The sequence below is a fragment of the Sus scrofa genome, chromosome 5, assembly GCF_000003025.6.
Source record: "Sus scrofa isolate TJ Tabasco breed Duroc chromosome 5, Sscrofa11.1, whole genome shotgun sequence".
Lineage (NCBI taxonomy): Eukaryota > Metazoa > Chordata > Mammalia > Artiodactyla > Suidae > Sus > Sus scrofa.
This window is the reverse complement of record NC_010447.5, coordinates 86,817,070-86,843,413: the sequence shown is the minus strand read 5'-3', so window position 1 is coordinate 86,843,413 and position 26,344 is coordinate 86,817,070. Positions and strand designations below refer to the sequence as shown.

The 26,344-nt window shown below is 41.1% G+C and overlaps 1 protein-coding gene across 1 annotated transcript in view; it reads left to right on the top strand.

Moving 5' to 3' along the window:
- CFAP54 (cilia and flagella associated protein 54) overlaps nt 1–26,344 on the top strand; it is a 310,179-nt gene that overhangs the window by 259,208 nt on the left and 24,627 nt on the right. The window contains 3 exon segments of the mRNA XM_021092730.1: nt 6,660–6,765; nt 10,245–10,386; nt 19,208–19,282. Coding sequence (XP_020948389.1) covers nt 6,660–6,765; nt 10,245–10,386; nt 19,208–19,282 — 323 coding nt within the window.

Here is a 26,344-nt window from a genome sequence, read left to right as displayed (position 1 = left end):
ATCAACACTTGTTATTTGTTGTCTTTTTTATAATAGCCATTCTGTCAGGTGTGAGGTGATATCTCATTATGGTTTTGGTTTGCCTTTCCCTAATAATTATTGATATTGAGCATTTTTTATGTGCCTATTGGTCATCTGCCTGTCTTCTTTGGAAAAATATCTACTCAGGTTCTCTGTCTGTCAGGCTGTTTGTTGCTTTTTTTTTTTGAGGTTGAGCTGTATGAGTTCTTTGTATATTTTGGATACTAAAGCCTTATCAGATATATCACTTGCGCATATCTTCTCGCATTCAATATGCTGTGTTTAATTTGTTGATAGTTTCCTTCATTGTGAAAAGTTTTTCTAGTTTGATATAATCTCAGTTGTTTATATTTCCTTTTTGAAATCTCTTGCCTCAGGAGATGGATCCAAAAAAATATTACTAAGACCAATGTAAAAGAGCATATTGCCTGTGTTTCTTTCTAGGGGTTTTATGGTTTCAGGACTTACATTTAAGTCTTTAGTCCACTTTGAGTTTATTTTTGTTATGAGGGGAGAGAGTTGTCCAGTTTGGTTCTTTTGCATGTGGCTGTCCAGGTTTCCCAACACCATTTATTGAAGAGGTTGTCTTTTCCTCATTGTATATTCTTGCCTCCTTTGTTGTAGATTAATTGACCGCATTTCTGGGCTGTTTTGTTCCATTGATCTGTGTATCTGTTTTTGTGCCAGTACCATACTCTTTCTGTTGCTATAGCTTTGTAGTAGAATTTTAAATTAGGGAGCATAATACTTCCAGCTTTGTTCTTCTTTCTTGGGATTATTTTGGCTGTTTGAAGTCTCTTCTGGTTCTGTAAAGATCTGAGAGTTATTTGTACTAGTTCTGTGAAAAACACCATTGGCATTTTGATGGGGATTGCATTGAGTCTGTAGATTTTCTTGGGTGGTATGGTCATTTTAACAATTCTTTTAGTCCATGAATATCTTCCCATTTGTTTGTGTTGATAAATTTCATCAATAGCTTATAGTTTTCTGAGTGCAGGTCTTTAACCTCCTTGGTTAGGTTTATTCCTAGATGTTTTATTCTTTTTGATATAATTGTAAATGGGATTGTTTTCTTAATTTTTTAGTGTATAGAAGTACAATATATACCAGTATATTAATTTTATATCCTGCAACTTCATGGAATTTCCTTATTGGTTCTAGTAGTTTGTGTGTGTGTGTGTGTGGCATCTTTAGGATTTCTATATATAGTTATCATGTATCTGCAAGCAAGGGCAGTTTTACCTCTTCTTCTCCAATTTAGATACCTCCCAACTATTTTTCTTATCCGATTGATGTGCCTAAGACTTCAAATACTGTGTTGAATAAAAATAATTATATTGGGCATCCTTGACTTGTCTTGCTCTTAGAGGAAGAGCTTTTAGCTTTTCACTATTGAATGTGATTTTAGTCCTAAATTTATCATATATTGCCTTTATTATGTTGAGGTATGTTCTCTCTATACCCACTTTGTTGAGGTTTTTTCATCATAAATGGATGTTGAATTTATCAAAAGCTCTTTCTGCATCTATTGAGATAATAAATGATATTTATTCTTCAATTTGTTGATGTGGTGCATCACATTGATTGATTTGCAGATACTGAACCATCCTTAAATCCCTGAGAGAAATCCCACTTGATCATGATGTACATAGGAGATGGTTTAAAATATAGTATTGCTCAGTGTTTGTCAAAACCTTATCACTTCTTTTCCATTGGGGGAAAAAAAAAATCTTTTCCGAAGTGAGTTAGGAAGCATTGGAAATGTTTGGCCTCCTAAGGAATCCATTCCTGAGTAAGCAAGGTGATATAACTTATCCCTGAGGAGTAAGGACAAGTTGGGAATAGAACTAAGCACCACTCTCAACTAAGAACTAAGTGGATTTGATGAGGACAGGCTGGGGATCTGTTGGGAAGCTGGTTGGGATTAGCAGCAGGTCTAAGAGAATCTGGAAAATGAGGTACCCAGGTAGGGTAAGGAGCCAGGAATGATCATGGGGCTAAAAATGACAACAATACAGGTTTAACTACTGCTCCAGGCACTACACCCTGGCTCGCTGAATCCTCACTCCGATCCAGGGCATGGGGCTTTGACCAAATCTCCATTGTACAAAGGAGAAGCAGAGGCACAGTGTTTTAATAATTTTCCCAAGATCACACACTCAAGGAATGGTGGAGGCAAACCCAGGCACCCTGGCTCCAGAGCTCAAGCCACAACAGCAGACAAGTGAGCTCAGTTGTACTGTTTAACCACTGCCCTACTTTGTTCCTTCCGATTTCAGACTTTTATACTTTGAATCCAGTTGTCTGTGCCAGGTTCAGTTAGGAAAGGCTTTAAATTGTACTCAGAAACATTCACAAGTATCAGCTCGAGGAGGAAGAAAGTCATGTTCATTATCAGGGCTTCGATGTAAAGCATGTTTTCCACTTCAAGTTTTCCACTAGCGTGCTTTGAGGAGCTTCATGAGCTCTTAACAAATGCAATGAAAATTTCAGAAATATAAAGATATTAATTACCCTGTACCAGGGACTGCAAGCACTACTAAAGTAAAGTACAAGATATCACTCCTGTCCTCAGGGATTTTACATGCTAGCCCAGCCAAGGTTAACAAACACAGACCAAGAGCGAACACCACGCAGCACTGTGCGATCTTGGGCTAACCTCTCTGGGACTCATTTCTTTTTCTTTTCAGACATGTTCTGTCAAATTTTCCAAAGTTTGAAAAATCAAATTTTGGAAGATTTCTAGTGAATAAAGAACAGTTCTCCGTATAACTGTCCTTATCTCTGAATCTCCCTCCTCAGATGCATCCTTTACAGTCTTTCAGTCTTTTTTGTTTGGTTATCTGCCCCCCCCCCCCATTTATCTAAATTACATGCTCATGTGATGATTTCTCTACGTGATGAACTTCACACACTGCTGTGGAAGAGAAGGCGAATGTCACCTTCTGCCCACCCACCCCCACTCTTCTCCTCTGCCCATTCTCCTAAGTGAGTTCCATCATAATTCTTAAACCATAGTGTTTACATTGTGACTGTGTGAATATTACAGCAGAGCCAAATGAGGTATCCTTTCTTTTCTTTCTTCCTTCCTGAAGAAAAAGAAAAAAAAAAAAAAAGCCTCATTTTTGTTTAGCTTAGTGTTCTCTGTATTTTAGAATCTCTCATTCTTTCTAAGGTTTCAAAGAACTATACCGTCCTTCTCCCTGTGGACCAACTCATCAGCTTATCTCTTAGTTCCTTTTTCCCTTTCCTTCTTCAGAGACATGCTCCAAACCGGACCAATTGTTTTCATGGTTCAAAAATCATCTTAAGGAGTTCCCGTCATGGCTCAGTGGTTAACAAATCCGACCAGGAACCATGAGGTTTGATCCCTGGCCTTGCTCAGTGGGTTGAGTACCCGGCGTTGCCGTGCCCTGTGGTGTAGGTCGCAGATGCGGCTCGGATCCCGTGTTGCTGTGGCTGTGGTGTAGGCCGCTGGCTACAGCTCTGGTTTGACCCCTAGCCTGGGAACCTCCATATGCTGCGGGTACGGCCCTGGAAAAAAAAAAAAGACCAAAAAAAAAAAAAAAAAAAAAACATTTTAAGAACCCATTCTCCATCCTCCTAATAATTCCTTCCTCCCTGTCTCTGACTTGGATGCCCTGGGTCCCACATTTCTCTCTGTCTTGACTTGCCCTCTCCTGTTGAATGAGCACCTCTTTCAGCTTCCCAAGAAAGAGTATGCAGGAGGTTCTGTGAACCAGACTCCAGAGAGTGCATCATGGAGGGCTTTAGTCAAGGATAAGGCACAGCAAGATAGCACAAATGGCCATTAGAGATTACCAGGAGCAGCTTCCTGGGTCCTCTCTCAGCTGCACAGGACACACGTCAAGAACCTGTGGTTCATGTCATATATGGATCATAAACTACCAAAATGTGGTGAGATATCTTGATTTTAAGAAAGCTGCTATTATTTCTGAGGAGGCATCTTTTGTGCCTCTCTGATCATGTAGTCAAGCCCAGGAAGTTTGGGGTTGGTAGCTGCAAACTGTTACATTTAGAATGAATAGCAATGAGTTCCTTCTGTACAGCACAGGGAACTATATCCAGTCTCTTGGGCTAGACCATGATGAAAGGTAGTATGAGAAGAAGAATGCGTATATATGTATGACTGGGTCACTATGCTGTAAACTGGCACAATACTGTAAATCAGCTATACTTTAAAAAAGATTAATATGAGATTTAGGGATAAACGTATTTATAATAAAACACTAACACTATTAAAAAAAAAAAAAAGACAAAACTCAATGGGACCAGACTCAATGATAGAAGTGAAGATAACAATAGATTCCATATGTAAATCATCAACATGTACATTTTCTACAAAAAAAAAAAAATGCAGACAGACTGGCACAGGCTGCCCCTTGGTATGTTTCAGACCCTAAACAAGGCTACATTAATCACGAGTCAGTGCAGTCTATCCAAGTTTGGCCAAGGAACAATCCCATAACTTCTGTCCCCTGAGATGATTAACAAGGTTGGAATGGACTGAGATGAACCCTGCACTCACATAGGAGGTAAAAAGACCTCGGATGTCTGACAAAAGGTCATCATTTTGATGCTTGAGTCATTGTTGTCTAGGCATAAAAATCCTAGGTTGGAAATTATTTTCCCTCAAAATGTGGGAGAAATTGTTTCATTATCTCTGGCAATCCTGCATTGCTGATGAGAATTCTCTTCCCATTCTGATTCCTGGTCCTTTGTGATTTTTTTCCTCCAGAAGCCATGGGGCTCCTCCCTCTTTCCCCTGTGTTTTGAAATTCCATGATGGACCCTGGTGTGGGTCTTTCATCCATTGGGCTGGGTTCCTAGGGTGCCCTTTTCAATTTGTAAAGTGTATTCTTCTGTTCACGGAGATGTTTTTCTTTGATAATTTCCTCCCTCTGATTATCTCTGTACTTTCTGGAATTTCTGTTATTCAGATATTGAGCCTATTAGTTTGAATGTTTACTTTTCTCATCTTTTCTCCCCATTTGTGTTTTTAAATTTCGCTTTACTTTATATTTCAGATCTTTTATCAGTTATTTCGTTGTCACAATCATATTTTTTAATTTTTAAGAGGTGTCTTATTCTCTGCTCCACTTTAATAGCACTGTGTTCTTGTTTCATAGTTGCAATATTGGCCTTCTTCTCTCAGAGGATTTTATGGTTTCATTGAAGTTTTCTTCTGTTCTCTATCTTATATCTGATTCTCTGAACTCCTTTCTTATGTTAGTTTTGGTCTCTACCTTTCATTTTATGTCTAGTGACCCCTGGCTCCCCATTCATGTTTGAGGCACTGAGGCACATACCGAGTCAGACTTACTGACTTGCGGCCTCATTGCAGGGTTCCTGCAGGAGCCAGAAGTTTCACTGGAGGATGCCGAAATGTCAGTTCTGTAGGTCTTTTCTCTTCATCTGGTAAATTTCCCCAAAGAGGACTCTTTTAGATTCCTGCTTGGTTTTTTGCATTCTGGGCAGGGGCTGGAGTGGGGTAGAGGGATGGCTCTTCCTCCAAATACAGACCTTCACTTAATTCCAGTGTTCTCAGTTCAGCACGTTGCCCCTGCACCTAGTGTCACTCCTGAGCATAGAGCTTCCTTGATTGAACCTCAGCAGAGAGAAAAATGGAAAAGTTCAGTCAGCAGAAAAGAGGCAGGGAAGGAGGGTGGAGTCTCCTGGCTGCATGGGCTCAGAGAAGGGCAGGAGAGGGGTTGTCCCCAAGCCTTTTGAGGACCTCAGTCCTGCCTGTTGTCGGAAACCCCTCTAGAGGCAGTTAGGACACAGCTTCTCTTCACTGCTGAGTTGGCTACACCCAGGTGCTTTCAAAATGTTGCGAGCATCTCTCCTTTGCTTCATTTCCACTCTTGTTTCTTTGTAGATTTGTGCCTTAAAAAAAAATTCTCATTACTCTTATTTTGTTTGATTTGTGAGGAGGCAAGAGAAGTGCATGTTCTTATTAGCTGGTCAGCTTTGACCTCAGCTTTCATACACCTAAACTGAAGGCCTTAGAGCAGACCGCCTCCAAGGTTCTATCTCAAATTCTGTGCATCCCAGAATCACGGGAGTGTACATAGGGGCTGTAGAGTGTAGGATTGACTGTAAGAAGTGTCAGAAGCCAGCATCAAGGAGTTACTAAAGCATGAGTCATCAGAGAAGTTTCATCTGAGGGACTGGAAAGTTGTATGTGGGCTGAATACACAGAGAGAAGAGGAAGAGAGCAGCCTAAGTGAACGCACCGAAGCAGCCACAACCACTGATGGGAAAGGGGTATGTTGAGAAGAAACAAGAAACAACGTTGAATATTCACCAGGTGCATATGAGAACCTGTTGCAGGGGCCCTCAAAGGCTTAAATTTAAACTCAACTGCCACAACCAATGTCATTTATCAAAAATAGTATCATCTTGGCACCAATGAGCACTTATTTTCATCTCGTAACCTTTGCATAATCCTTTTCATATCATTTCTCTTTAAAGTGAATTGGGAAAAAAAGAGCTGTCATTTTTATCTTTCAAAGAAAAACCTTTTAAAGTTTAATGATATTATTTTGAGAAGTGATGCTGCATTTTTTGAGGTAATTTGGATGTCACACTTTATATGCCTTCTAATTTTCTTATAGGTGTTATTGTTTATGCGTATAATATGAAGCCCCTGAATGTTTCAGATGTTGCATCTACTGCTTACAGCAGTGTATACACTGGCTCTTTCTGGCTTCCACTGAACAGGCAAGTAAAGATGGGTTATCCACAACTCTAGCCCTCATTGCGGATTTTTAAATTTACTATTATTATTATTATTATTATTATTATTATTGCTTTTTAGGGCCATACCTGTGGAATATGGAGGTTCCCAGGCTAGGGGTCGAATTGAAGCTACAGCTGCTGGCCTACACCCCAGCCACAGCAACATCAGCTCCAAGCCGCGTCTGCAACCTACCCCACAGCTCATGGCAATGTTGGATCCTTAACCCACTGAGCAAGGCCAGGGATCAAACCCGCAACCTCGTGGTTCCTAGTTGGATTCATTTCCGCTGCACCACAATGAGAACTCCATAGATATTTTCCTAAGAAAAGGCACTATTGGTAATATACAAGGTAAATCATGGGAGAAATTTTGGAAGACTTTTTTTTTTTTTTTAAAGCTTCCTTCTCCTTAGAAGAGTATGATATTGCAGTGGTTCAGGGCATGAACTCTGAATCCTGCCTGCTTTGGTTCATATGCTGGTTGTGCCCCTTCCTATTTGAGCAACCTTAACCTGGTTACTTAACCTCTCTGTGCCTCAGTAAAATGGGAAGAAGAATAATAATGATGATGATAGTAGCGGGTGTTGTTGGAGGAACAGTTCCTGATATTTCATAAAGATTATAGGGAGTACAAAGATGTGGTCTGTACCCTATTCTGCCTGTAGTTTGGAGTGTGTTTTAAAAAATAACTTCAGGAGTTACCGTCGTGGCGCAGTGGTTAATGAATCCGACTAGGAACCACGAGGTTGCGGGTTCGGTCCCTGCCCTTGCTCAGTGGGTTAACGATCCGGCGTTGCCGTGAGCTGTGGTGTAGGTTGCAGACGCGGCTCAAATCCCACGTTGCTGTGGCTCTGGTGTAGGCCGGTGGCTACAGCTCCAATTGGACCCCTAGCCTGGGAATCTCCATATGCCACGGGAGCGGCCCAAGAAATAGCAAAAAGACAAAAAAAATAAAATAAAAAAATAAAAAATAACTTCATGTGGTTCTGTATGAAGTTGCAAAATTAAACCCAAATATCCACCCCTTCCCTGGCTGCTCCGTGCTGTTTCACATTTTGCTCCCCAAGTCCAAAGCCTCTGAGTCAGCAGCACTGTTTTCCTCGTTCTGCCAAACAGGGGGTGGAGGCTGGAACTTTGTTTCTGCCTGGTTTCTCTCTCCGATTTCACCTTAGCAAAGTCCTTGCATGGTTTTCAGTTTTCTTTTTTGTTGAGTCAGTTTGGTTTGGTTTATTTTTTAATGGCTGCCCCCGATGCATATAGAAGTTCCCAGGCCAGGGACTGAATCCAAGCCGCAGCTGCGGCAACCCCAGATCGTTGAACCCACTGTGCCAGGTGGGGGAATCACACCCACGCCTCTGCAGAGACCGCAGCCGCTGCAGCCAGATTCTTAACCCACTGCGCCACAGTGGGGACTCCTAGTTAATTCAGTTTTGATTCCACTGTTTGTTGCCCTTGTGACCTCGGCCTCCATTCTCTCAGTCCCGAGATGGAAATCATCCTTGCTCAGCCTGCCTTGTGGGGTTATCGTTTGGATCAAGCCAGACGGTGTGTGCATACACTTTATGTGCATGTACCATGGGCACATATACTTTGAAAGGCCAGGAGCACTGGGCAAATAGCAAGTCTCATCCCTGCCTCCTGTGTCCGTCGGGGTCAGCTCTCTGCCTGGCTGGCTGCCTGCTCAGCACTCAGGGAACAAGGACGCAGGGCTTCTCCATCCTTCCCTGAAGATTCTTGTTCCTGCTCCCTGATTTCCATTTGCAAGGACTCCTTGGCCTCACCATGAAAGAGAATAAAACAAGAGATGTTTCAAGAGCTGCCATACTTTCAATTATTCAGTTAATTTTCTTTTCCTTTTCCTTTTTTTTTTTTTCAGTGAAATGGCAGGAAGTCAGACACAGGACTAAACCAGCCCTGTTGAGCCATAAAGTTAGTCAATTCTGCCCCTTCTTTGTATACCCAGAAACAGGGCCGGATCTTTTTTTTTTTTTTTTTTTTTTTCAGAACCACATGATGAAAATGATTGTAATTCCCACAGAGCATGATGTAATCAACGTGACAGGATTCTTTTGTTTATTCCAAAAAGTTCTTGATTTGGGTGTGGTCTGGATCAGGCACAGGATGATTGTAGTTCGGGACTTGCCCCTGTCCCTGAGGCTGTTGCAGCCGCAGGTGCCTGGCGAACTCTCGTCTGAGAGTCAAGCCTCAGTGACGCAGTGAAAATAGGCTGCTTCTTCCCCCCAGGCTGGAGTTCCTCGTGTTCTTATGCGGGTCAAGATAAGATCAGTCTTTGGGGAATTGCTCTTATCCATCATCCTTTAGAAGCAAAGAGGAGGTTGTGGAAAATTGGGGAATCGGCCTTCCCACATTCATTGCTGATGTCAGTTTGCTTTTATGCATCATCTACTTCTTTTTCATAAAAATTTCCTTCCTGGAGTTCCCTGGTGGCCTAGCAGTTAGGATCTGGCGTGGTCACTGCTGTGGCACAGGTTTCATCCTTGGCTTGGGACCTTCTGCATGCCGCAGGCGAGGCCAGAAAAAAAAAATCCTTCCATCCCCAGGTAGAGAACTGAGCATCCCCACACACAGGCACGTGTGCACCTGCGCTCTGCACCTGGTTGTTGAGTCACTGGGGGCCTGCCTGCAGGTGGCCCTTTGCCTCCTTTAACCATTTCGAGGCTTTTCTAGCTTCTGACTCCATCCATTAGTTCACCTCTGCCTTCAGCACATCCACAGTTTGCTGTATTGTGGCTCCAGAAGCTTTCTGTCCTCAGCTCATTGTCACTTTGTCCTCTGCCCTCCTCCTTGGTTTTTGCTTTTCCTTCTTTCTTGATCCTTCTCTCTACCCCCTCTCCCCACACAGTACATGTCCCTGCGTGGGCTCCTGGACCGGTCTCTTAGAGCCACTGCTGACTTGCCCTAATTCTCAGTTTCAGGCCAGCAGCCAGAGAATGGCATTAAATTTATGTCGAAGTAGATCTTTTGTCATTTGCCTGGTGTTTCTTTGCCCATGTAGATATTTCTTTTCTTTCTTTTTCCAGCCGTGCCCATGGCATGTGGAAGTTCTTGGGCCAAGAATTGAACCCTTGGCACAGCAGGAACCAGAGCCACTGCAGTGACAATGCTGGATCCTTAACCTGCTCAGAAACCAAGGAACTCTGATATTTATTTTATTTTTATCTTAAGCAATATTTTGAGTGTATACATTTTTTCATTGTTCTTTTGCCAGTTTGTAAGTATAAATCTGTTTGAACATCTGACTAGATCTTAAAACATCATGCAGGTAAGAATTGTGTCTCTTTGCTCATGTTTCTTGAATGAACAAATGAATGATATTTGGGTATGCCAAAAATCTAAGTGTTAAATAACTAAGGACATACTTCAGACGTATTATTGATTCTGGGAACAAATGAATGCTTTTTTTAACTTCTCAAATAAAATGCATATATATTTATTTTTAGAGTTATTTCAATTCATGAGAAACTATCTAACCTTACGCAAATTGCTGAAATATCATTGCCAACACCTCCTAAAGTTGCTTCAAATGAAAATGTATCCGAAGTACAAGAAACAGAAGAGAAACCAGTTGATAAAGAAATGGAAGTAAGTTGCTCAATAATGGAAAATTCTATTGCCATTGCAGGATGGATGTTTTTATACATAATTATTTGAATTATTTTTTACTTCATGAGAGCAGAACTATATAACTAACCTTGACCCCTGTGGTTCTTCTGCCCTGTATCCTTCTCACCAGATATGACCCAACTTTTGGTCACCTCAGTACTATTTTCTTTGAAGTCATTCTGAGTATACCAATTATAAGAATCTGGTGGTGAATGAAAATAAAGCCAGTCTAAAGAAATCATTCAGATATAACCATGAACTCTAAGAAACAATGCTTTGTGACTTTGTGCTGTTACTTGTAATTTTTTACCTTAAGTGTAGTATTTGAACATGTTTATCACCTAAGTAATATGTGAAGAAAAGTTAGAAAATACAGATAAGCATACATCTTTCAGACTTTTCTATGCATCTGTATTTTTTTAACCAGAAAAAAAAACAACCCATCATCCTTGTAGTGTGTTATTAATCTGATTACAGTGTTGAATGGTTTCATGATGACTGAGGCTCACGTTTTGGAAAAGAGGCTTATTTCCCTTCTATTTCTCTTGAGTTCTAAACCCATTAAGAAATTGGAACCAAGAAACGGATAAATGGAGTTCTCAAAGCATCAGCATCATTACTGATGATTAGCAAACATGGCTTTGGATCAATGGCCAAACGAGTTTATTAATATTTCACTCCTGCCATAGGCAGATTTGCACACCTAATCACGCAGTACTCTTGCCCACTTTGTGTAGCCATAGAATTCCCCCATTCCTTCTGCCCCGACTCCTTCAGGCTTACTGCGTGGGGAGTAAGAGAATAATCCTCCTGCAGGCAGGGTGCTCCTAAAAATGGAAGCAAAGATTGCAGCAGTGGGGCTGAACTTAGCATGCCCTGTTGCTTTTCCCAAACTCACCAATCAGAGAAGTCACTCCACTCTCTTGGCTGTGTCTGAAAGAAGCTGGACGTGTCCCTCCTTCTGGAGTGGAGTGGAATTTCCTTACCTTCTATGAAGATGAGAGGAACAGGCAATATCTCTTCTCCCTCAATCACTTGCTCTTAAATTTCCATTTACACATTATTCCACTTTCTTGAGATAAATGTTCTGTGGTTACAATGACCATTCCAAAAAAAAAATCAAATAGATGTATAAGGCTTAAAATGAAAAGGGACAGTCTCCTCCCCAACCTGTCCTCACTCTGCAGTTCTGAGAGCAGACTGTTTCAAACCCTTTCAATTATTTCTTTTGTTATCCCAAATCTCTAAATAATATGCAGGATCAGTCATGACAAGCAAGGTAACCAGCACCCCTCAAATCCAAGGCTGTCCCCTGGACCCCTGCTCCATGTCTCTTCACACCAGTCTCCGGGCTGGTGGCACATCCATCCTATGCAGCATCTCCAGTCACTGGGCAGGAGGATAGAAAGGAGGCGACGCACACACTGGCTCTTCAAGTTCCCACCCTATCATTTCCACTAACATTTCATCGGCCAAGTAGGTCACAAGCCATGCAAACAATTTTGCTACTGGCTTAGAGAGAAGGAAACCAGAGATCTTGATGAATAGTGCTGATGATAGCCCCAGGTGATTGTTTGTTTTTCTGGAAGTATCAGTTCTATATAGTATCTATTGATTTTACTGTGGTATACAAGGATTTGGCTCGCTCCTACTCCTCAACTTCTCCTTTCTGAATACTGTTACATCACTCAATTAACCGAAGTCACTCTCCAGTATCTACATTATTATAATCCTGTAATGGTGTTCACAGGCAAGTAGTGTACTGTGGTTATTTTCCTTTCCTGTACAAGGTTTGAGTTTTTTCTTTGTTTACCTCTTTTTTTGGCCATGCAGAAGTTCCCAGGCCAGGGATTGAACCTTTGTCACAGCAGTGATAACACTGGATCCTTAACCCTCTGAGCCATGGGGGAACTCCTCTTCACTTGTCTCTTTTTCTTAACCACTTTCTGATCATGGCATCAGATCTGTCATTTGTTCATCCATGTGTTTACACTTATGTCTCAGTTCCCCTTTTCCTTCCTGGAAGCCCCGCTCCTGCTCTGGCTGAGGACTGGTTGCCTCCAGGGCCTGCATCAGCGCTCTAATTCTGGGACCTCCCTCTGCTGATTTTCTGATTGAATTCCCAGCCACTTGGGTCCCATCTCTGTTTTCCGTCTCTGAAAGCTTTTAGGATCTTTCATTTTGGTCTGCTGTACCTTTTTCTGAAAATCACTTTTGATAGCTTAATATTCAGTTGGTTACCAATAGCAGAACCTTTTTAATTCTTAAAGAATATTATTGATATGGCTCTTTTTGTTTTGTTTGCCTTCACTATATAGCGATTACATGAAAGTGCCAAAGTTGGCAACTCTGCTGATTTTCAGAATATACTTGTAGGCGCTTTTCAGTCTGAATTTACCAGTTGAGTGAAAGTGCATTTTTCATTATTGTGAAAGCAACAAGTCCAGCTGTAAGAGGATTATCAGGCAAGAACCGTTCATCTTTGCAAAAAGCAACTTTCTAGAATTTATGTCACCTGTGCTCTATGCTTATATTTATCACAGAAACTGACATCTTGGAATTTTAGCTGCACATCTTTTATAGTGTCCTCAAATGTTACAAGTTACCAGATGGTTAATGATATTAATGGTATACCAAGTACTTATAATAAATCTCTCAATAGATTAGATAACCTCAAACTCATGAGACTCATATAAGCAATTATTTTCCTAAAGTGCATGGCTGCCTCTGCATGTCATCTTCAGCTAGAACTCAGCTCTTCATTTTTGAACTTCTTTTGTAGATCCCTCACAATTGTAGTTTTTCGTCATAGAACAAACTTATCAGGTTGGTGTCTTTGAACCATAGCCTAGACTATTCCATGTTGAAATTGTTCTTGAATCTGTGATTACACTTTTCAAATAGAAAAGGGTTGTTTTTTTCTCCTGAACCCATTTGTCTCTTCAGCTCACACTGTCTGAGACCGGAGAGTGAGTATCCCTGAGGCTAAGGGTTGTAGGTGGTTCTCTGCCACTCAGCATCGCTACCGCGGGTCAGCCACTTAACCTTTCCTGCGGCTAATTTTCCCCTCATCTCTGAACATGATCCTTTCACTCAGATATTGCTGAGATGAAGAGGTGGCCCCTTGGTTGGAATGAGAGTCATCAAAATTTCCCTGGGGGTCAGAGGTAGTTACCAGATTCATCACAAGGAGCCCAGTGCATGAGCCAAGAAGTTGATGAGGAATATAAACAAATCAGGAATACATGGGGACATCTGAATGCAGACAGAGGGAGGAATTCGCATCCCACCTTGCTTTAGCCAAGGTTTGTGACGTGCTCTCCTGTCCTGGCTAGAATGGTGTGTGTGAGTGGGTCAGACCTTGAGTAGAACAAACTCCTTTCAAGCCTGATGTTCTTCTCCATATTTTTGGATTTGTTTTATTCTCCAACTTCACAAGTGTTCCTTTAGCTTTAATTGGGGCACTTTAAGATGTGTTCCAGTTCTATTCCTTCTGTATATGAAAGGTCACAAAATGGAGGCAAAACTAATATTTTTAGTTTAGGTGAATTAGCAAACAAATTAATTCACAACATTTGAAAGTTATGAAATGCAAGGACATAGAGAGCTTCCTTTTTCCCAATAAACTAACCAGCACTTGAGAAGAAGGGAAAAAAAAAAAAAAAAACAGCTAGGTTCTGCGTTATATGAAATAAATTCCATTGACTAAAATCCGCCAGTTTGTTGTCATGACAACCTTCACTTGGAGCTAATTAGAAGTTAACTAGGACACTTGAAGAGATCGATTGTGGTTAGGAATTGGACAAGATTTCATAACCTCTATATTCTGTTTATTTCTATCACAGTATAGATTTTTAGTGGGTTATTAAATGTAAGGGTCCAGAAAAATGTGCCTTTGCTTAGCACTCCCTCCCCCTCTTTTTTTTTCCTTTTCTATCCCCCAAATCCCTACGGTCTGGAATACGCCAAAAACTTCAGAACACAGATATTAATTTAAGATGTTTTGGGAGGGCTACAGAACAGGTGTTCTAGTCAATTCTGGCTTGAAAACATGTCCTTCTTCAAAAATGAACTACACTGGCTGAGAATCACTGGGTTATTTTAACCTGTCATTCACAGCTTTCTGGGGTATCTTCAGAGCATACCAGGAGCTTTAAAGCATATGAAAGATGCAGACCATTCTGACTTGAAGACACAAACATCTTTTTGGAATGATAACATACTGATATGAAAAGCTTAAAATATGATTACCCAAGTCACCTAAGATTAGTTCAGTAAACATGTATAGGATGGCTGGATTGCACAAGGCAATTAAAGTTAGTGTATAGTCGACATAGCCCCGACATATCAAAAAACTGTTGCAAACAGAACAAAAAACAATTCAGCATTAGCATCCATTCACACATTATATTTCAGAAACCATTACATGCAAAAGTTTTCCAGGCTCAAGGAGATAAAATTCATACAGAAATCAGTACAGTTGGGTTCCAGCATGGACAAGCTTAATCACCCTATGGGTATGGTCACAGGTATCCAGATGTCCTTTGGAATGAGCCCAGCCACCTGGTGGCCCTCTCTTAGCAACGTGTGGCATTCAAAGGAACATCAATTTAATGTTCAGAGGCACTGAAAAGAATCTAAATCTTTATGGAGTCTCTCATAAGAACAACCAAGAGAGAATTCTTTCATCATAAACAGCATAATTTCTCTTAAATCTCCTTTCCCCCCACTGCCTTAGGGGTGCCTCTCTGACATCTACGGCAGCTCCAACCTCTTGTCCCATTGGTTCAAACTCCCAACACTCTCCCTCCAACTCAGTCTGCATGGAGTGTTTTGACTCCTCTCCCCTTCTCTCTCTGGCTTAGCGCCTGATTCTGTAGGTCATTTTAGCCTCTCTGGCACCTTCCAGTTTTCCTGTTTCTAGCATTATCTGTATTCTATACAACAGGGCGAGGTTGCTGGAATTCTTCCTTCTCAATAGTGGAGCTCATGACGCAGACTCTTCTCATTTATCACTTTAAAAATCTCATTCAAACTATTGCCTTTGGAATGGATTAGCAATGAGATCCTGCTGTGTAGCACTGGGAACTATGTCTAGTCACTTATGATGGAGCATGAGAATGTACATGTATGTGTAACTGGGTCACCATGCTGTACAGTAGAAAAAAAAATTGTATTGGGGAAGTAGCAATTAAAAAAATGGAAATAAAAACCAAAAAAAAAAAAAATCTTTCACATAGGCGTGCATGTGTGTGTGTGTGTGTGTTAAGAGAGAAAGCTGAGCTAGACTTGATACTTGCTTCCATAGTGCAGGCAGCATTTTATAGCCCCCTATAGATTGAACTAAAGATGATGTTTTCCTGCACCCCAAAATACCCTGTGCCCTCACTATATTGTTTTGGTCATTATGTCTTTATATGTCTCTTCCTTTCTCTTGACTTTGAATTCCTCTGCTCAGGACTCTTAACTCATCCTTTGATCTCTGATATCAACTAACTGAAACTCAATGCCTCTTTAATAGCTGGTTGTGAAACTTCTAGTTGGAGACCTTCGGAGAACACGTTTTCCAGACCGAGGATACAGCGAGAGATGGGATGTGAAATCATGGAGCTGGGTGTTGTATTCAGGGTGGTGGGAGTGCAGGGTGTTGTATTCAGGGTGGTGGGAGTGCAGGGTGAATGTCGTGGCAGCCGGGGCTCAAGAGATTTGTGGAATCTAGTGCTTCCTCCTCGGTGACCTCACCACAGAGTGCTATAGTCTGTCTCTCCTATTCCTCTTGCTAACCCTGAGCTCCTAAGGGCTCTCTCTCCATCTTATTCATCTCGAATTTCCACCCCATGGCACTTAGGATGCATTCAATAGATGTTGATTGAATAAGTGGTGAATGGGAAAACAGGGCTGGGGGCAGGGAGTAGGGGAAGGTGGAGGCAGCCCCCAGGAAGAGCATCTCATGACCTGCCCAGTGACTTGCATAATCCTGGTGGCACGTGCAGGAGGGATGAGTTTGTTGGATGGAAAACAATTTAGGAAGTTTTTTTCCATGAAGTTGGTGAGTGATGAGGAGGACTTCAAGTAAGTCAAAAAATTGGCTCTATTATCTTGGAAGTAACTCAGAAGGCCATTCCTTATAGAATCAACAGCTGCTCTCTTTTAAGGGAGAAAGAGCAAAGATTGACCCAGGATCCTTCTGTGCCTGCCAGCATCCCTCCGGCAGCTTTCTGCTCAGGATTGAGGCACTCAGTACCTCCTTGTCTTGTTTCTGTGGCAGCAAGGTCACAGAGGTGTCTCACAGCCCAAATCCGCCAACTCCTGATGTGATGTATGTGGTTTACCTCCAATGATGCCAAAGAAATAGAATATTGCTGAGGCGAAAATTCTCTGTGATAAATGTTGAGACAGGCAGTGGAAGGCACTTATCAGGTAGCATTTCCATCTTCATCTGTTATGTGAAATGATTCCTATCCAGGCAGTGTCCTTTCGCTTGATAGCTCTTGATGAAAACGTGACAATAACCCATCACAGCTATTATTGAAACCTTTTGGATAGAAAGAAAACATACTCTAAGCAGTCCCAAGAACTCGATTGTGACTGTGGGAGATGTGGCTAAATAAGAGGAGTGTCTAAGAACACACCCAATATGTGTGTTCCCCTCTGTCTAGTAATGTGGACCAGGAGCCTGGAAGGGTGGTCGTAGGAAAGGGATGTCCCCTGATCGGTGCCAGATGTCCTGCCTGCCCTCCATCCTTTGTGGTCCCATAGAAAGTGTCCTACCTCTGGCCGTCATCACTTCTTGCCCCAACAGTGTGAGTAACCTCCTAGCTCATTTCTCTTTCTCTTGTCTTCCTGGTCCAATGTGCCTTTAAAGTGTGGCCTGATTTACCTTTTAAAGCAATACGATCGTTATTCCCTCAGTCGAGTGCTTCTCAATTTCCTAAGCAACAAAATCCAAATTCCTTACCTTTACCTCTCCTAGTATCAGTTTCTGTCTCAGCCTTATTTCTCACCACCGTGCCTCCTGCGAATACCCATGGGAAAGACCAGGGCAGATCCTTGATGTTCCTGGAGTACCTGCCGTTTCCTTGCTTACATGGCTCCTGCCACCTGGAGAGCCCTGGTACCCCTTCTCTGCCACTTGAATCTTGCTCCTCTTTCGTGTCTCAGTTCCTACGACCCTTTCTTCAGGGAGTGTTCCCTGTTCATCATACTTACCATTACTCTCCACCACCTCTAGGATCTTGTACCAGGTCATCACTACGCGTGTTCTCATCACGTTGTCCTTTGCATGTTATTTCGACATGTGGGGATTGATTTTTTCCAGTTATTGTACACTTTGTGAGGAGAGGATCTGTTTCTTCATCTTTGTATTCCACAGCACCTAATATAATGCCTTGAATATATGTTAAGTTGAAATCAACCAACTATAGCTTTAGAACTCTAAAACTTGTTTTTTGTTTGCTTTTGCCATATCCATAGCATTTGGAAGTTCCTGGGCCAGGGGTTGAACCTGGGCCAGGGGTTGAACCTGAGCCACGGCAGCCACCTGAGCCACTGCAGTGACAAAGCCTACAGTGACAACACTGGATCCTTAATCCACAGTACCAGAAGGGAACTCCCTAAAATTTGATCTTTTTTAGGTTCGTGCATTTACTGAAACCTAGGTATAATTGGTTTGGGTCTGTGAGTTCAATTGCTTTATTTTAAGGTTTAACCAGCATTGTCGGTTATAATTTAAAAATTAATGCAGTCATCATTTTTGTGTTTCTGGATGTTAGTACATGTCACTACTACTTTTAAAATAAAAGCAGACTGTTGCTAGATGTTGGCAACGTTGTGAAGTAAGTATAGTTTCTGACAGTCTTGTAATCATGACTCCTTTAGTTGTTTAAAGAAAACCTGCTTATCCTGGGTCAGATGGAATAGGTTTGGCAAGGAGGCAGTATTTGGCAGGGCAAGGTAAGCTTGTGCATAACCAAGGAGTGGGGACAAAACACAGTGGGCCCCACAGAAAATGAAACTGGAGAGCTGGGAGCCAAGATTCACGCTCAGTCCCAACGTGGGCGTCAGGTCTCCTTTATTTCTGCTTCCTCCTCTTGCTAATTTTACCTCGAGCCCACTGGCTGCTTTCTCCAACCCTGCCTAGGGACCACTTAGCTCATCCGGCCAGTACCACCCGGAGCCCGCTTCTGTTTTCGTCCTTATAGGAAATGACAAGGATGGAGAACCTGGTTGATTCAACCCTGTCTCCAGGTAGATCTCTGTTGGGTCAAATACCCGCGCAGAAACACAGCATCGTCCATACAGTAGGGGCTGCAGCAGTGTCCTCGGTAATAGGCCACGTGTGACGTTGGCTCTCTCTTCCTTTTCATTTACTCTTTCCATTTCTTCCTCAAGTCCCAGCTGTTCAACTGGGCTTACACCCTCATCTCTAAAGGGATGCGAATCTCTTTATTCCCGGGCTCTCTTTTCAGAAGAAAAGTGATACTCCAAAATCTTATTTTGGTGTGAATTACTTTACCTGTTCTTTGGTAACGGAGGAATTTCAATGATGAATTTGCAGGGAGAGGATCCTAAGATAATTGGTTACTCGTTACCACGTTGTATTTGTTGTGGCCATTCTGTATCCTTTCAAATAAGCCTCATTATTTAAAAGATTGTGACCTCTGAATCCCTGTAAGTTTTATCCTGGGGATTAAGATTAGGTAAGGATGCAATGAAAGACAAGTGAAATAAAGTCTGTAATTAAAATATCTGGTATTTTACCAAGAAGATCAACCTCACTAGATTGTCTTCTTATTTCCAGCACATGATTATTGACTGTTGCTCTGAAATTGTGTCTTTGTTCTTCATGGATGGAGAGAAACCACCACTGTCTGAGGTATGTGTCTCTTTTAAAACTGTATCTGATTCTCTCACAAGTATTGTTGCTATGGAAATGGAAATGCAGAAAACATCTACTATAAAAGTATCAAGGGCCTAACCCTCTTTAATTAATGTGAAGAAGTGATACGCATGAGTTTATAATAGCATGCTATGTTGGTTAGAAATATTCTTCGTTAAAAAATAAACTAGTACAGAAAATTGTGAAGAGGATAATTTTAAAATCATTTCAAATCCACCATTCAGAGAAGAACCACTATCAACATTTTGGAGAGTATTTCAATTTTCTTTTCATATATATTTAGACTTTAGGACTTTTATATCAGTAGGATCATACTGCACATGCATTCTGTAACTTGGTTTTATTTTTCATTCAAAAACTATATTCTGAAGATATTTTAATGTGAAACACCTGTCTTGTTTAATGCCTCTATAGTAGTCTTGTGTGTATTTGTTGTGTCGGGTGCTAATTGTATAACTAGATCTCTATTCATGGACCTTGAGGTTAATGGATTCTAGAACATACATGTTTCACCTAGGCTCAGAGCTAATTTTTAGGAGCAGGATTTTGTAGTAAAAAGTATGTACATATGGTCCCTGATTTATAATGATTCAACGTATCATTTTTTAACTTTATATTATGAAAGCAACATATATTCAGTAGAAACTGTACTTTGAATATTGAGCTTTTCCCAGGCTAGTGATAAGCAGTCTGATACTTGTGCGGCCACGTGCTGCCACAGGGGGAAACAACACCCACACTCACCATTCAGGACCCACATAACCATTGTGCTTTTAACTTTCATTCCAGTACGCAATAAATTACATGAGCTAGCCAACACTTTTTTACAGAACTGACTTTGTGTTAGATGATTTTGCCCAACTTCAGGCTAAGGATGCCTTCAGAGCATGTTTAGGGTGGGCCGGACTTCCGGTAGGTTAGATGTGCTAAGTGTATTTTTGATTTAAGATGTTTTCAACCTCGGATGGGTTTACTCCTTTATTGAGATATTAACCCCCTTGTAAGTAAACATGTATACATTTTTTTATTGTGGTAAAATATACATAAAATGTATAATTGTAGTCATTTCTAGGTGTACACATCGGTGACATTAACTACATTCCCAGTGTTGTGCGGCCATCTCCACCACCCTTCCTCACAATTCTGTCATCATCCCACTTGGAAACTTTGTACCCTCTAAGAATTAACTCTCCATTTCTTCCTCCCCCAACTCCTGATAACGTCTGTTCTACTATTTGCCTATCCCAGGTACCTCACAGGAATGAAATCATAAAAGATGGTCTTTTTGTGGCTGGTTTATTTCATTTAGCAGTTTTTTAAAAATTCATCCATGTTTTAGCATGTATCATCACTTCATTCTTTTTAAGACTAAACATTCCCTTATGTATTTACCACATGTGTTTATCCACTCTTCTGTAGATGGACATTTGAGTTGTTTCTACCTTTTGGCTCCTGTGAATAATGCTGCTGTAACTAAGGGTGTACAGGCATCTGAGTGTATGAACAAGGCATGGAATTGGTGGATCGTATGGTAATTCAATGTTTAACTTTTTAAGAAACCCCCAAATAGTTTTCCTCAGTATCTGTACCATCTTATATTCCTATAAAAAAATGCAAAGGGTTCCAATTTTTAAAATAAATTTTATTGTGGTTAATTCACAAAGTTAGATGAGTTTCAGGTATACAGCAAAGTAAATCAGTTTTAATATACATATATCTGTTCTTTTTCAGATTCTTTTCCCATATAGGTTATTACACATTATTGAGCAGGTCACCCTGTGCTATATAGTGGTCTTTGTTAGCTATCTATTTGACATATAGTCATGTGTATCTGTTAATCCCAACCTCCTAATTTATCCCTTTCCCCTCCCCCCTTTCCCTTTTGGAAACCATAATTTTGATATCAAAATCTTTGGGTCTGTTTCCATTTTGCAAGTTATTTTGTATCTTTATTAGATTACACATATTAGTTATCTGATACTTGTTCTGCCTACTTCACTAATTATGATAATTTCTAGGACCATCCATATTGCTGCAAATGGCATTATTTTCATTCTTTTTATGGCTAATATTCTGTTGTGTGTGTGTGTATCAAATCCTCTGTTGAGGGACATTTAGGTTTCTTCCATATCTTGGCTGTTGCAAATTAGTGCTACAACTATTGAGCAAGTTAAACTGAGGTGCATGTACCTTTTTGAATTATGGTTTTCTCTCCAGATATATGCCCAGGAGTGGAACTGCTGGGTCATATGGTAATTCTATAGTTAGTTTTTGAAGGAACCTCCACACTGTTCTCCTTAGTGGTTGTACCAAATTACATTCCCATCAGCAGTGTAGGAGGGTTCCCTTTTCTCCAGTATGTACTGCTTGTAGATTTTTTTTTCCTCTTTTGGCCATGCCTGTGGCATGTGGAAGTTTCCAGACCTGGGATCGAATCCATGCCACAGCAGCAAGCCAGACCATTGCAGGTACAATGCTGGGTCCTTAATCCACTGCACCACAAGGGAACTCCCATTTGTAGACTTTTTGATAATGGCCATTCTGACTCGTGTGAGGTGATACCTCATTGTAAGTTTGATTTGCCTTTCTCTAATAATCAGTGATGTTGAACATCTTTTTATGTGCTTTTTGGCCATCTGTTTGTCTTGGAGAAATTACCTGTTTAGATCTTCTGGCCATTTTTAAATTGGGTTTGGTTTTTTATAAATCCATACAAGATATTTGTATATTTTGGATATTAATCCCTTGTCCATTGCTTCGTTTGCAAAGATTTTTTTTCTCATTGTATAGGAAGTCTTTTTATTTTGCTTATGGTTCCTTTTACCGTGAAAAAGCTTTTAAGTTTAATTAGGTCTCAGAGTTCCCACTGGGGTGCAGTGGGTTAAGAATCCAACTGCAGCAGCTTGGGTCATTCCAGAGGTTCAGGTGCAATACCTGACTTGGTACAGTGGGTTAAAGAATCCAGTGTTGCCGCAGCTTCCATGTAGGTTGCAGCTGCAGCTCAGATTCAATCCCTGACCTGTGGGTATGGCCTTAAACTTAAAAAAGGAAGTTTAATCGGGTCCCATTTTTTAAATTTTTATTTTCATTACTCTAGAAGCGGGGGGGAGGGATCAAAAAAGATATTGCTGCGATTTATGTCAGGGTGTTCTGCCTGTGATTTCCTCTAGGAGGTTTATAGTATCTCGCCATACATTTAATCCATTTTGAGTTTATTTTGGTGTACGGTGTTGGAGAATGTTCTGGTTTCATTCCTTTACATGTAGGTGTCTGGTTTTCCCAGCACCACTTATTGAAGAGGCTGTCTTCTCTGCATTGTGTATTCTTGCCTCCTTTCTTATCGATTAATTGACCATAGGTGCATGGATATATCTCTAGGCTTTGTGCTGTTCCACTGATCTATATTTCTGTTTTTGTGACAGGCCCATACTGTTTTTATGACTGTAGCTTTGTAGTAAAGTCTGAGGTCAGAGGGTCTGATTCCTCTGTTTTTAAGATTGCTTTGGCAGGAGTTCCCATTGTGGCTCAGCAGTTCACAAGCCTGACTAGCATCCGTAAGGATGCAGGTTCCATCCCTGGCCTCACTCAGTGAGTTAAGGATCTGGTGTTGGCATGAGCTGTGGTATAGGTTGCAGACAAGGTTTGGATCCCACATTGCTGTGGCTGTGACATAGGCTGGCAACTGTGGCTCCTATTCAACCCCTAGCCTGGGAACCTCCATACGCTGTGGGTGCGGCCCTAAAAAGCAAAAAAAAAGATTGCTTTGGCTATGGGGGTGTCTTTTTTGTTTCCACATAAATTAAAAATTTTTTTGTTCTAGTTCTATGAAAAATGCCATTGGTAGTTTGATAGAGATTATGTTTAATCTATAGTTTGCCTCGAGTACTATATTTTGAAAATATTAATTCTTCAAGTCCAAGATCATGCTATATCTTTCCATCTGTTTGTGCCATGTTTGACTTCTTTTATCAGCGACTTAGGTAGATTTATTCCTAGATATTTTGTTCTCTTTTACACGATGGTAAATGGGATTGTTTCCTTAATTTCTCTTTCTGATCTTTCATTGTTAGTGTATAGGAATGCAATAGATTTCTGTATATTGATTTTGTATCCTGAAACTTTACCATATTTATTGATCAGCTCTGGTAGTATATTTAGGATTTTCTATGTGTCGTTTTGTGTCATCTGCAATGACAGTTTTACTTCTTTTCCAATTTGGATTCCTTTTATGTATATTTCTTCTCTGATTTGCCATGGCTGGGACTTCCAAAACTATGTTGAATAAAGTGGTGAGAATGGACATCCTTGTCTTATTCCTGATCTTAGCAGGTAAGCTTTCAGCTTTTCACCATTGAGAATGATGTTAGCTATGAGTTTGTCATATGTGGTGTTGAGGTAGGTTCCCTTTATGCCCACTTGCTGGAGGAGTTTTTATCAAAAATGTGTGTTGAGGAGTTCCTTGTGGCACATGGGTTAAGGATCTGGCATTGTCACTGTAGCAACCCAAGTCACTGCTATGACATGGGTTCAATCCCTGGCCCAGGAACTTCCACATGCCACAGGTATGGCAAAATGTGTATGTGTGTGTGTTGAGGAGTTCTATTGGGCTCAGCAGGAACCTAAAGTTGTCTAAGGATGTAGGTTTAATCCCTGGCCTCACTCAGTGGATTAAGGATCTGGCATTGCTGCAAGTTGCAATATAGGTCACAGATGAGGCTTGGATCCAGTGTTACCATGGCTGTGGCATAGGCCTGCAGCTGTAGCCCTGATTCAACCCCTAGCCCACAATTTCCCATATAACACAGATGCAGTCATAAAACAAAGAAAATAGTGTTGAATTATGGCAAAAGCTTTTTCTGCATCTATTGATGTGATCATATGGTTTTTATTCTTTAGATTGTTAATGTGGTATAATCTGCATATATTGAAGAATCATTGCATCCCTGGGATAAATCTCAATGGGTAACATATTGTTGGATTCCTTTTGCTAATATTTTGTTGAAGATTTTTTTGTCTATATTCATCAATGATATTGGTCTGTAATTTTCTTGTTTAGTGGTATCTTTGGTTTTGGTATCAGGGTGATTGTGGCTTCATAGAATGAGCTTGGGAGTGTTCCTTCCTCTGTAATTTTTTGGAAGAGCTTCAGAAGGATAGGCGTTAACTCTTCTCTAAATGTTTGATAGAATTTGCTTATGAAGCTGTCTGATCCTAGAAGTTTTTTAACCGCAGTTTTAATTTCAGAACTTTTTTTTGCCCTATTCATATTTCTATTCTCCTGGTTCAGTCTTGGAAGGGTTGTACCTTTCTGAGAATTTGTCCATTTCTTCTAGGGTGTTCATTTTATTGACATATAGTTGCTTGTAGTAGTCTCTTGTGGTCCTTTGTATTTCTGTGTTGTCAGTTGTAATTTCTCCTTTTTCATTTCTAATTTTATTGATTTAAACCCTGATTTGAACCTCTACCTTTTTTTCTTGAATCTGGCTAAAGGTATATCAATTTTTTTTTTAATTTTCAAAGAATCAGCTTTTTCAGCTTTTAGTTTCACTTTTTAATTTTCTTCATTCCTATCTCATTTTTTTTTTTGGCTTTTTTTGCTTTTTGGGGCCACGCCTGTGGCGGTTCCCAGGCTAGGGGTCCAGTTGGAACTATAGCTACTAGCCTATGCCGGAGCCACAGCAATGCTGCACCCAAGCCACATCTGCGACCCACACTGCAGCTCAAGGCAACACCAGATGCTTAACCCACCGAGTGTGGTGAGGGATCAAACCTGCGTCCTCCTGGATGCTAGTCAGGTTCACTCACTGCTGAGCCATGACAAGGACTCCCCTATCTCATTTTTGCTCTGATCTTCATGATTTCTTTCCTTCTAGTAACTTCAGGTTTTATTTGTTCTTCTTTCTCGAGTTGCTCTAGGTCTAAGGTTAGGGTGTTTACTTGGGATTTTTTTTGTTTGCGGATTGAAGTGCTATTTGTGTGTCCCCTGGGGTTTTGGATCATTGTGTCCCTGCCTTCAAGGAGGCCTGCAGTTTAGTAGGAAGACGGACAAACATAGAAGCAATTACAGAACAGGGTGAAATAGAGGCCTGGGGACCAAACACCATTCCTCAGTAATGATATCAGTTAATATTCCGATGTTATCTTGGCATAATTCTGAAGGTGATACATTCCCTTTGGTAACTTTTTAGAAGGGTTCACTAGTTCTAGACGGGAAATGAAAGAAGTGGAAGCTCCCATGACCCAAGATTAAAAGTTTTCATGACTTTGGAAAATGATTGGAAGGCAGAAGAGAATCCTTAGGTAGATAGAAACATGATCAAGGGCACTTGTCTTCCTCCAATTAGGAAGACATTCAGAAGATGAGGCGGAAAACAGAAGTCCTAGCTTTGCCAGCATGATCACTTGCCATGAGGGTACGACTTATGGATCTATTCAGGGGGATGGAGAGAAGAGGCAAATTCCAAAAGCCCTGTATAATAAAAATAGAGAAGTTTTTGTTTGTTTTAAATCAGTTTAGCCTACAAGCACAGGCTCTGTAACCCACTAGAGGAACCAGAGAAGCAGAGTCCTTGCCCCAAGAGACTGACAGTCTAGAAAGGAGGTATGGGGCTAAAGGTTACACACAGGGAGAAGGCAGTGGGTGTGGTTTTTTAAATAGGTGATTACATAAAGATGGGCAGAAAGAGGTTGAAAGAACTTAAAAGAGCTGCCCAGGTGGGGTACCTCTGTCACAAGCTATGGATGGTGAGATGCCACTTTTCCATGCCCCAGGCAAGTAGGTGCCTCTTGTGGGGCCTAAGGGCAGCAGGGGGCGAAGCGCAATGTGGCACCTCTTGTGTGATCTACAGGCCACAGGGAAAAACCACAGCAGTCATCTCAGACACCAGAGGGAGTCATGGCCTGTGAACAGGCACCACCTGTGACCCGAGTCATCTCAGAGGTCAGCAAAGAGGGCACTGTCCCATTCCCTTCATGGCCAACTATGATACGTGAGCATGCGGGTTCAATTCCTGGTCTCATTCAATGGGTTAAGGATCC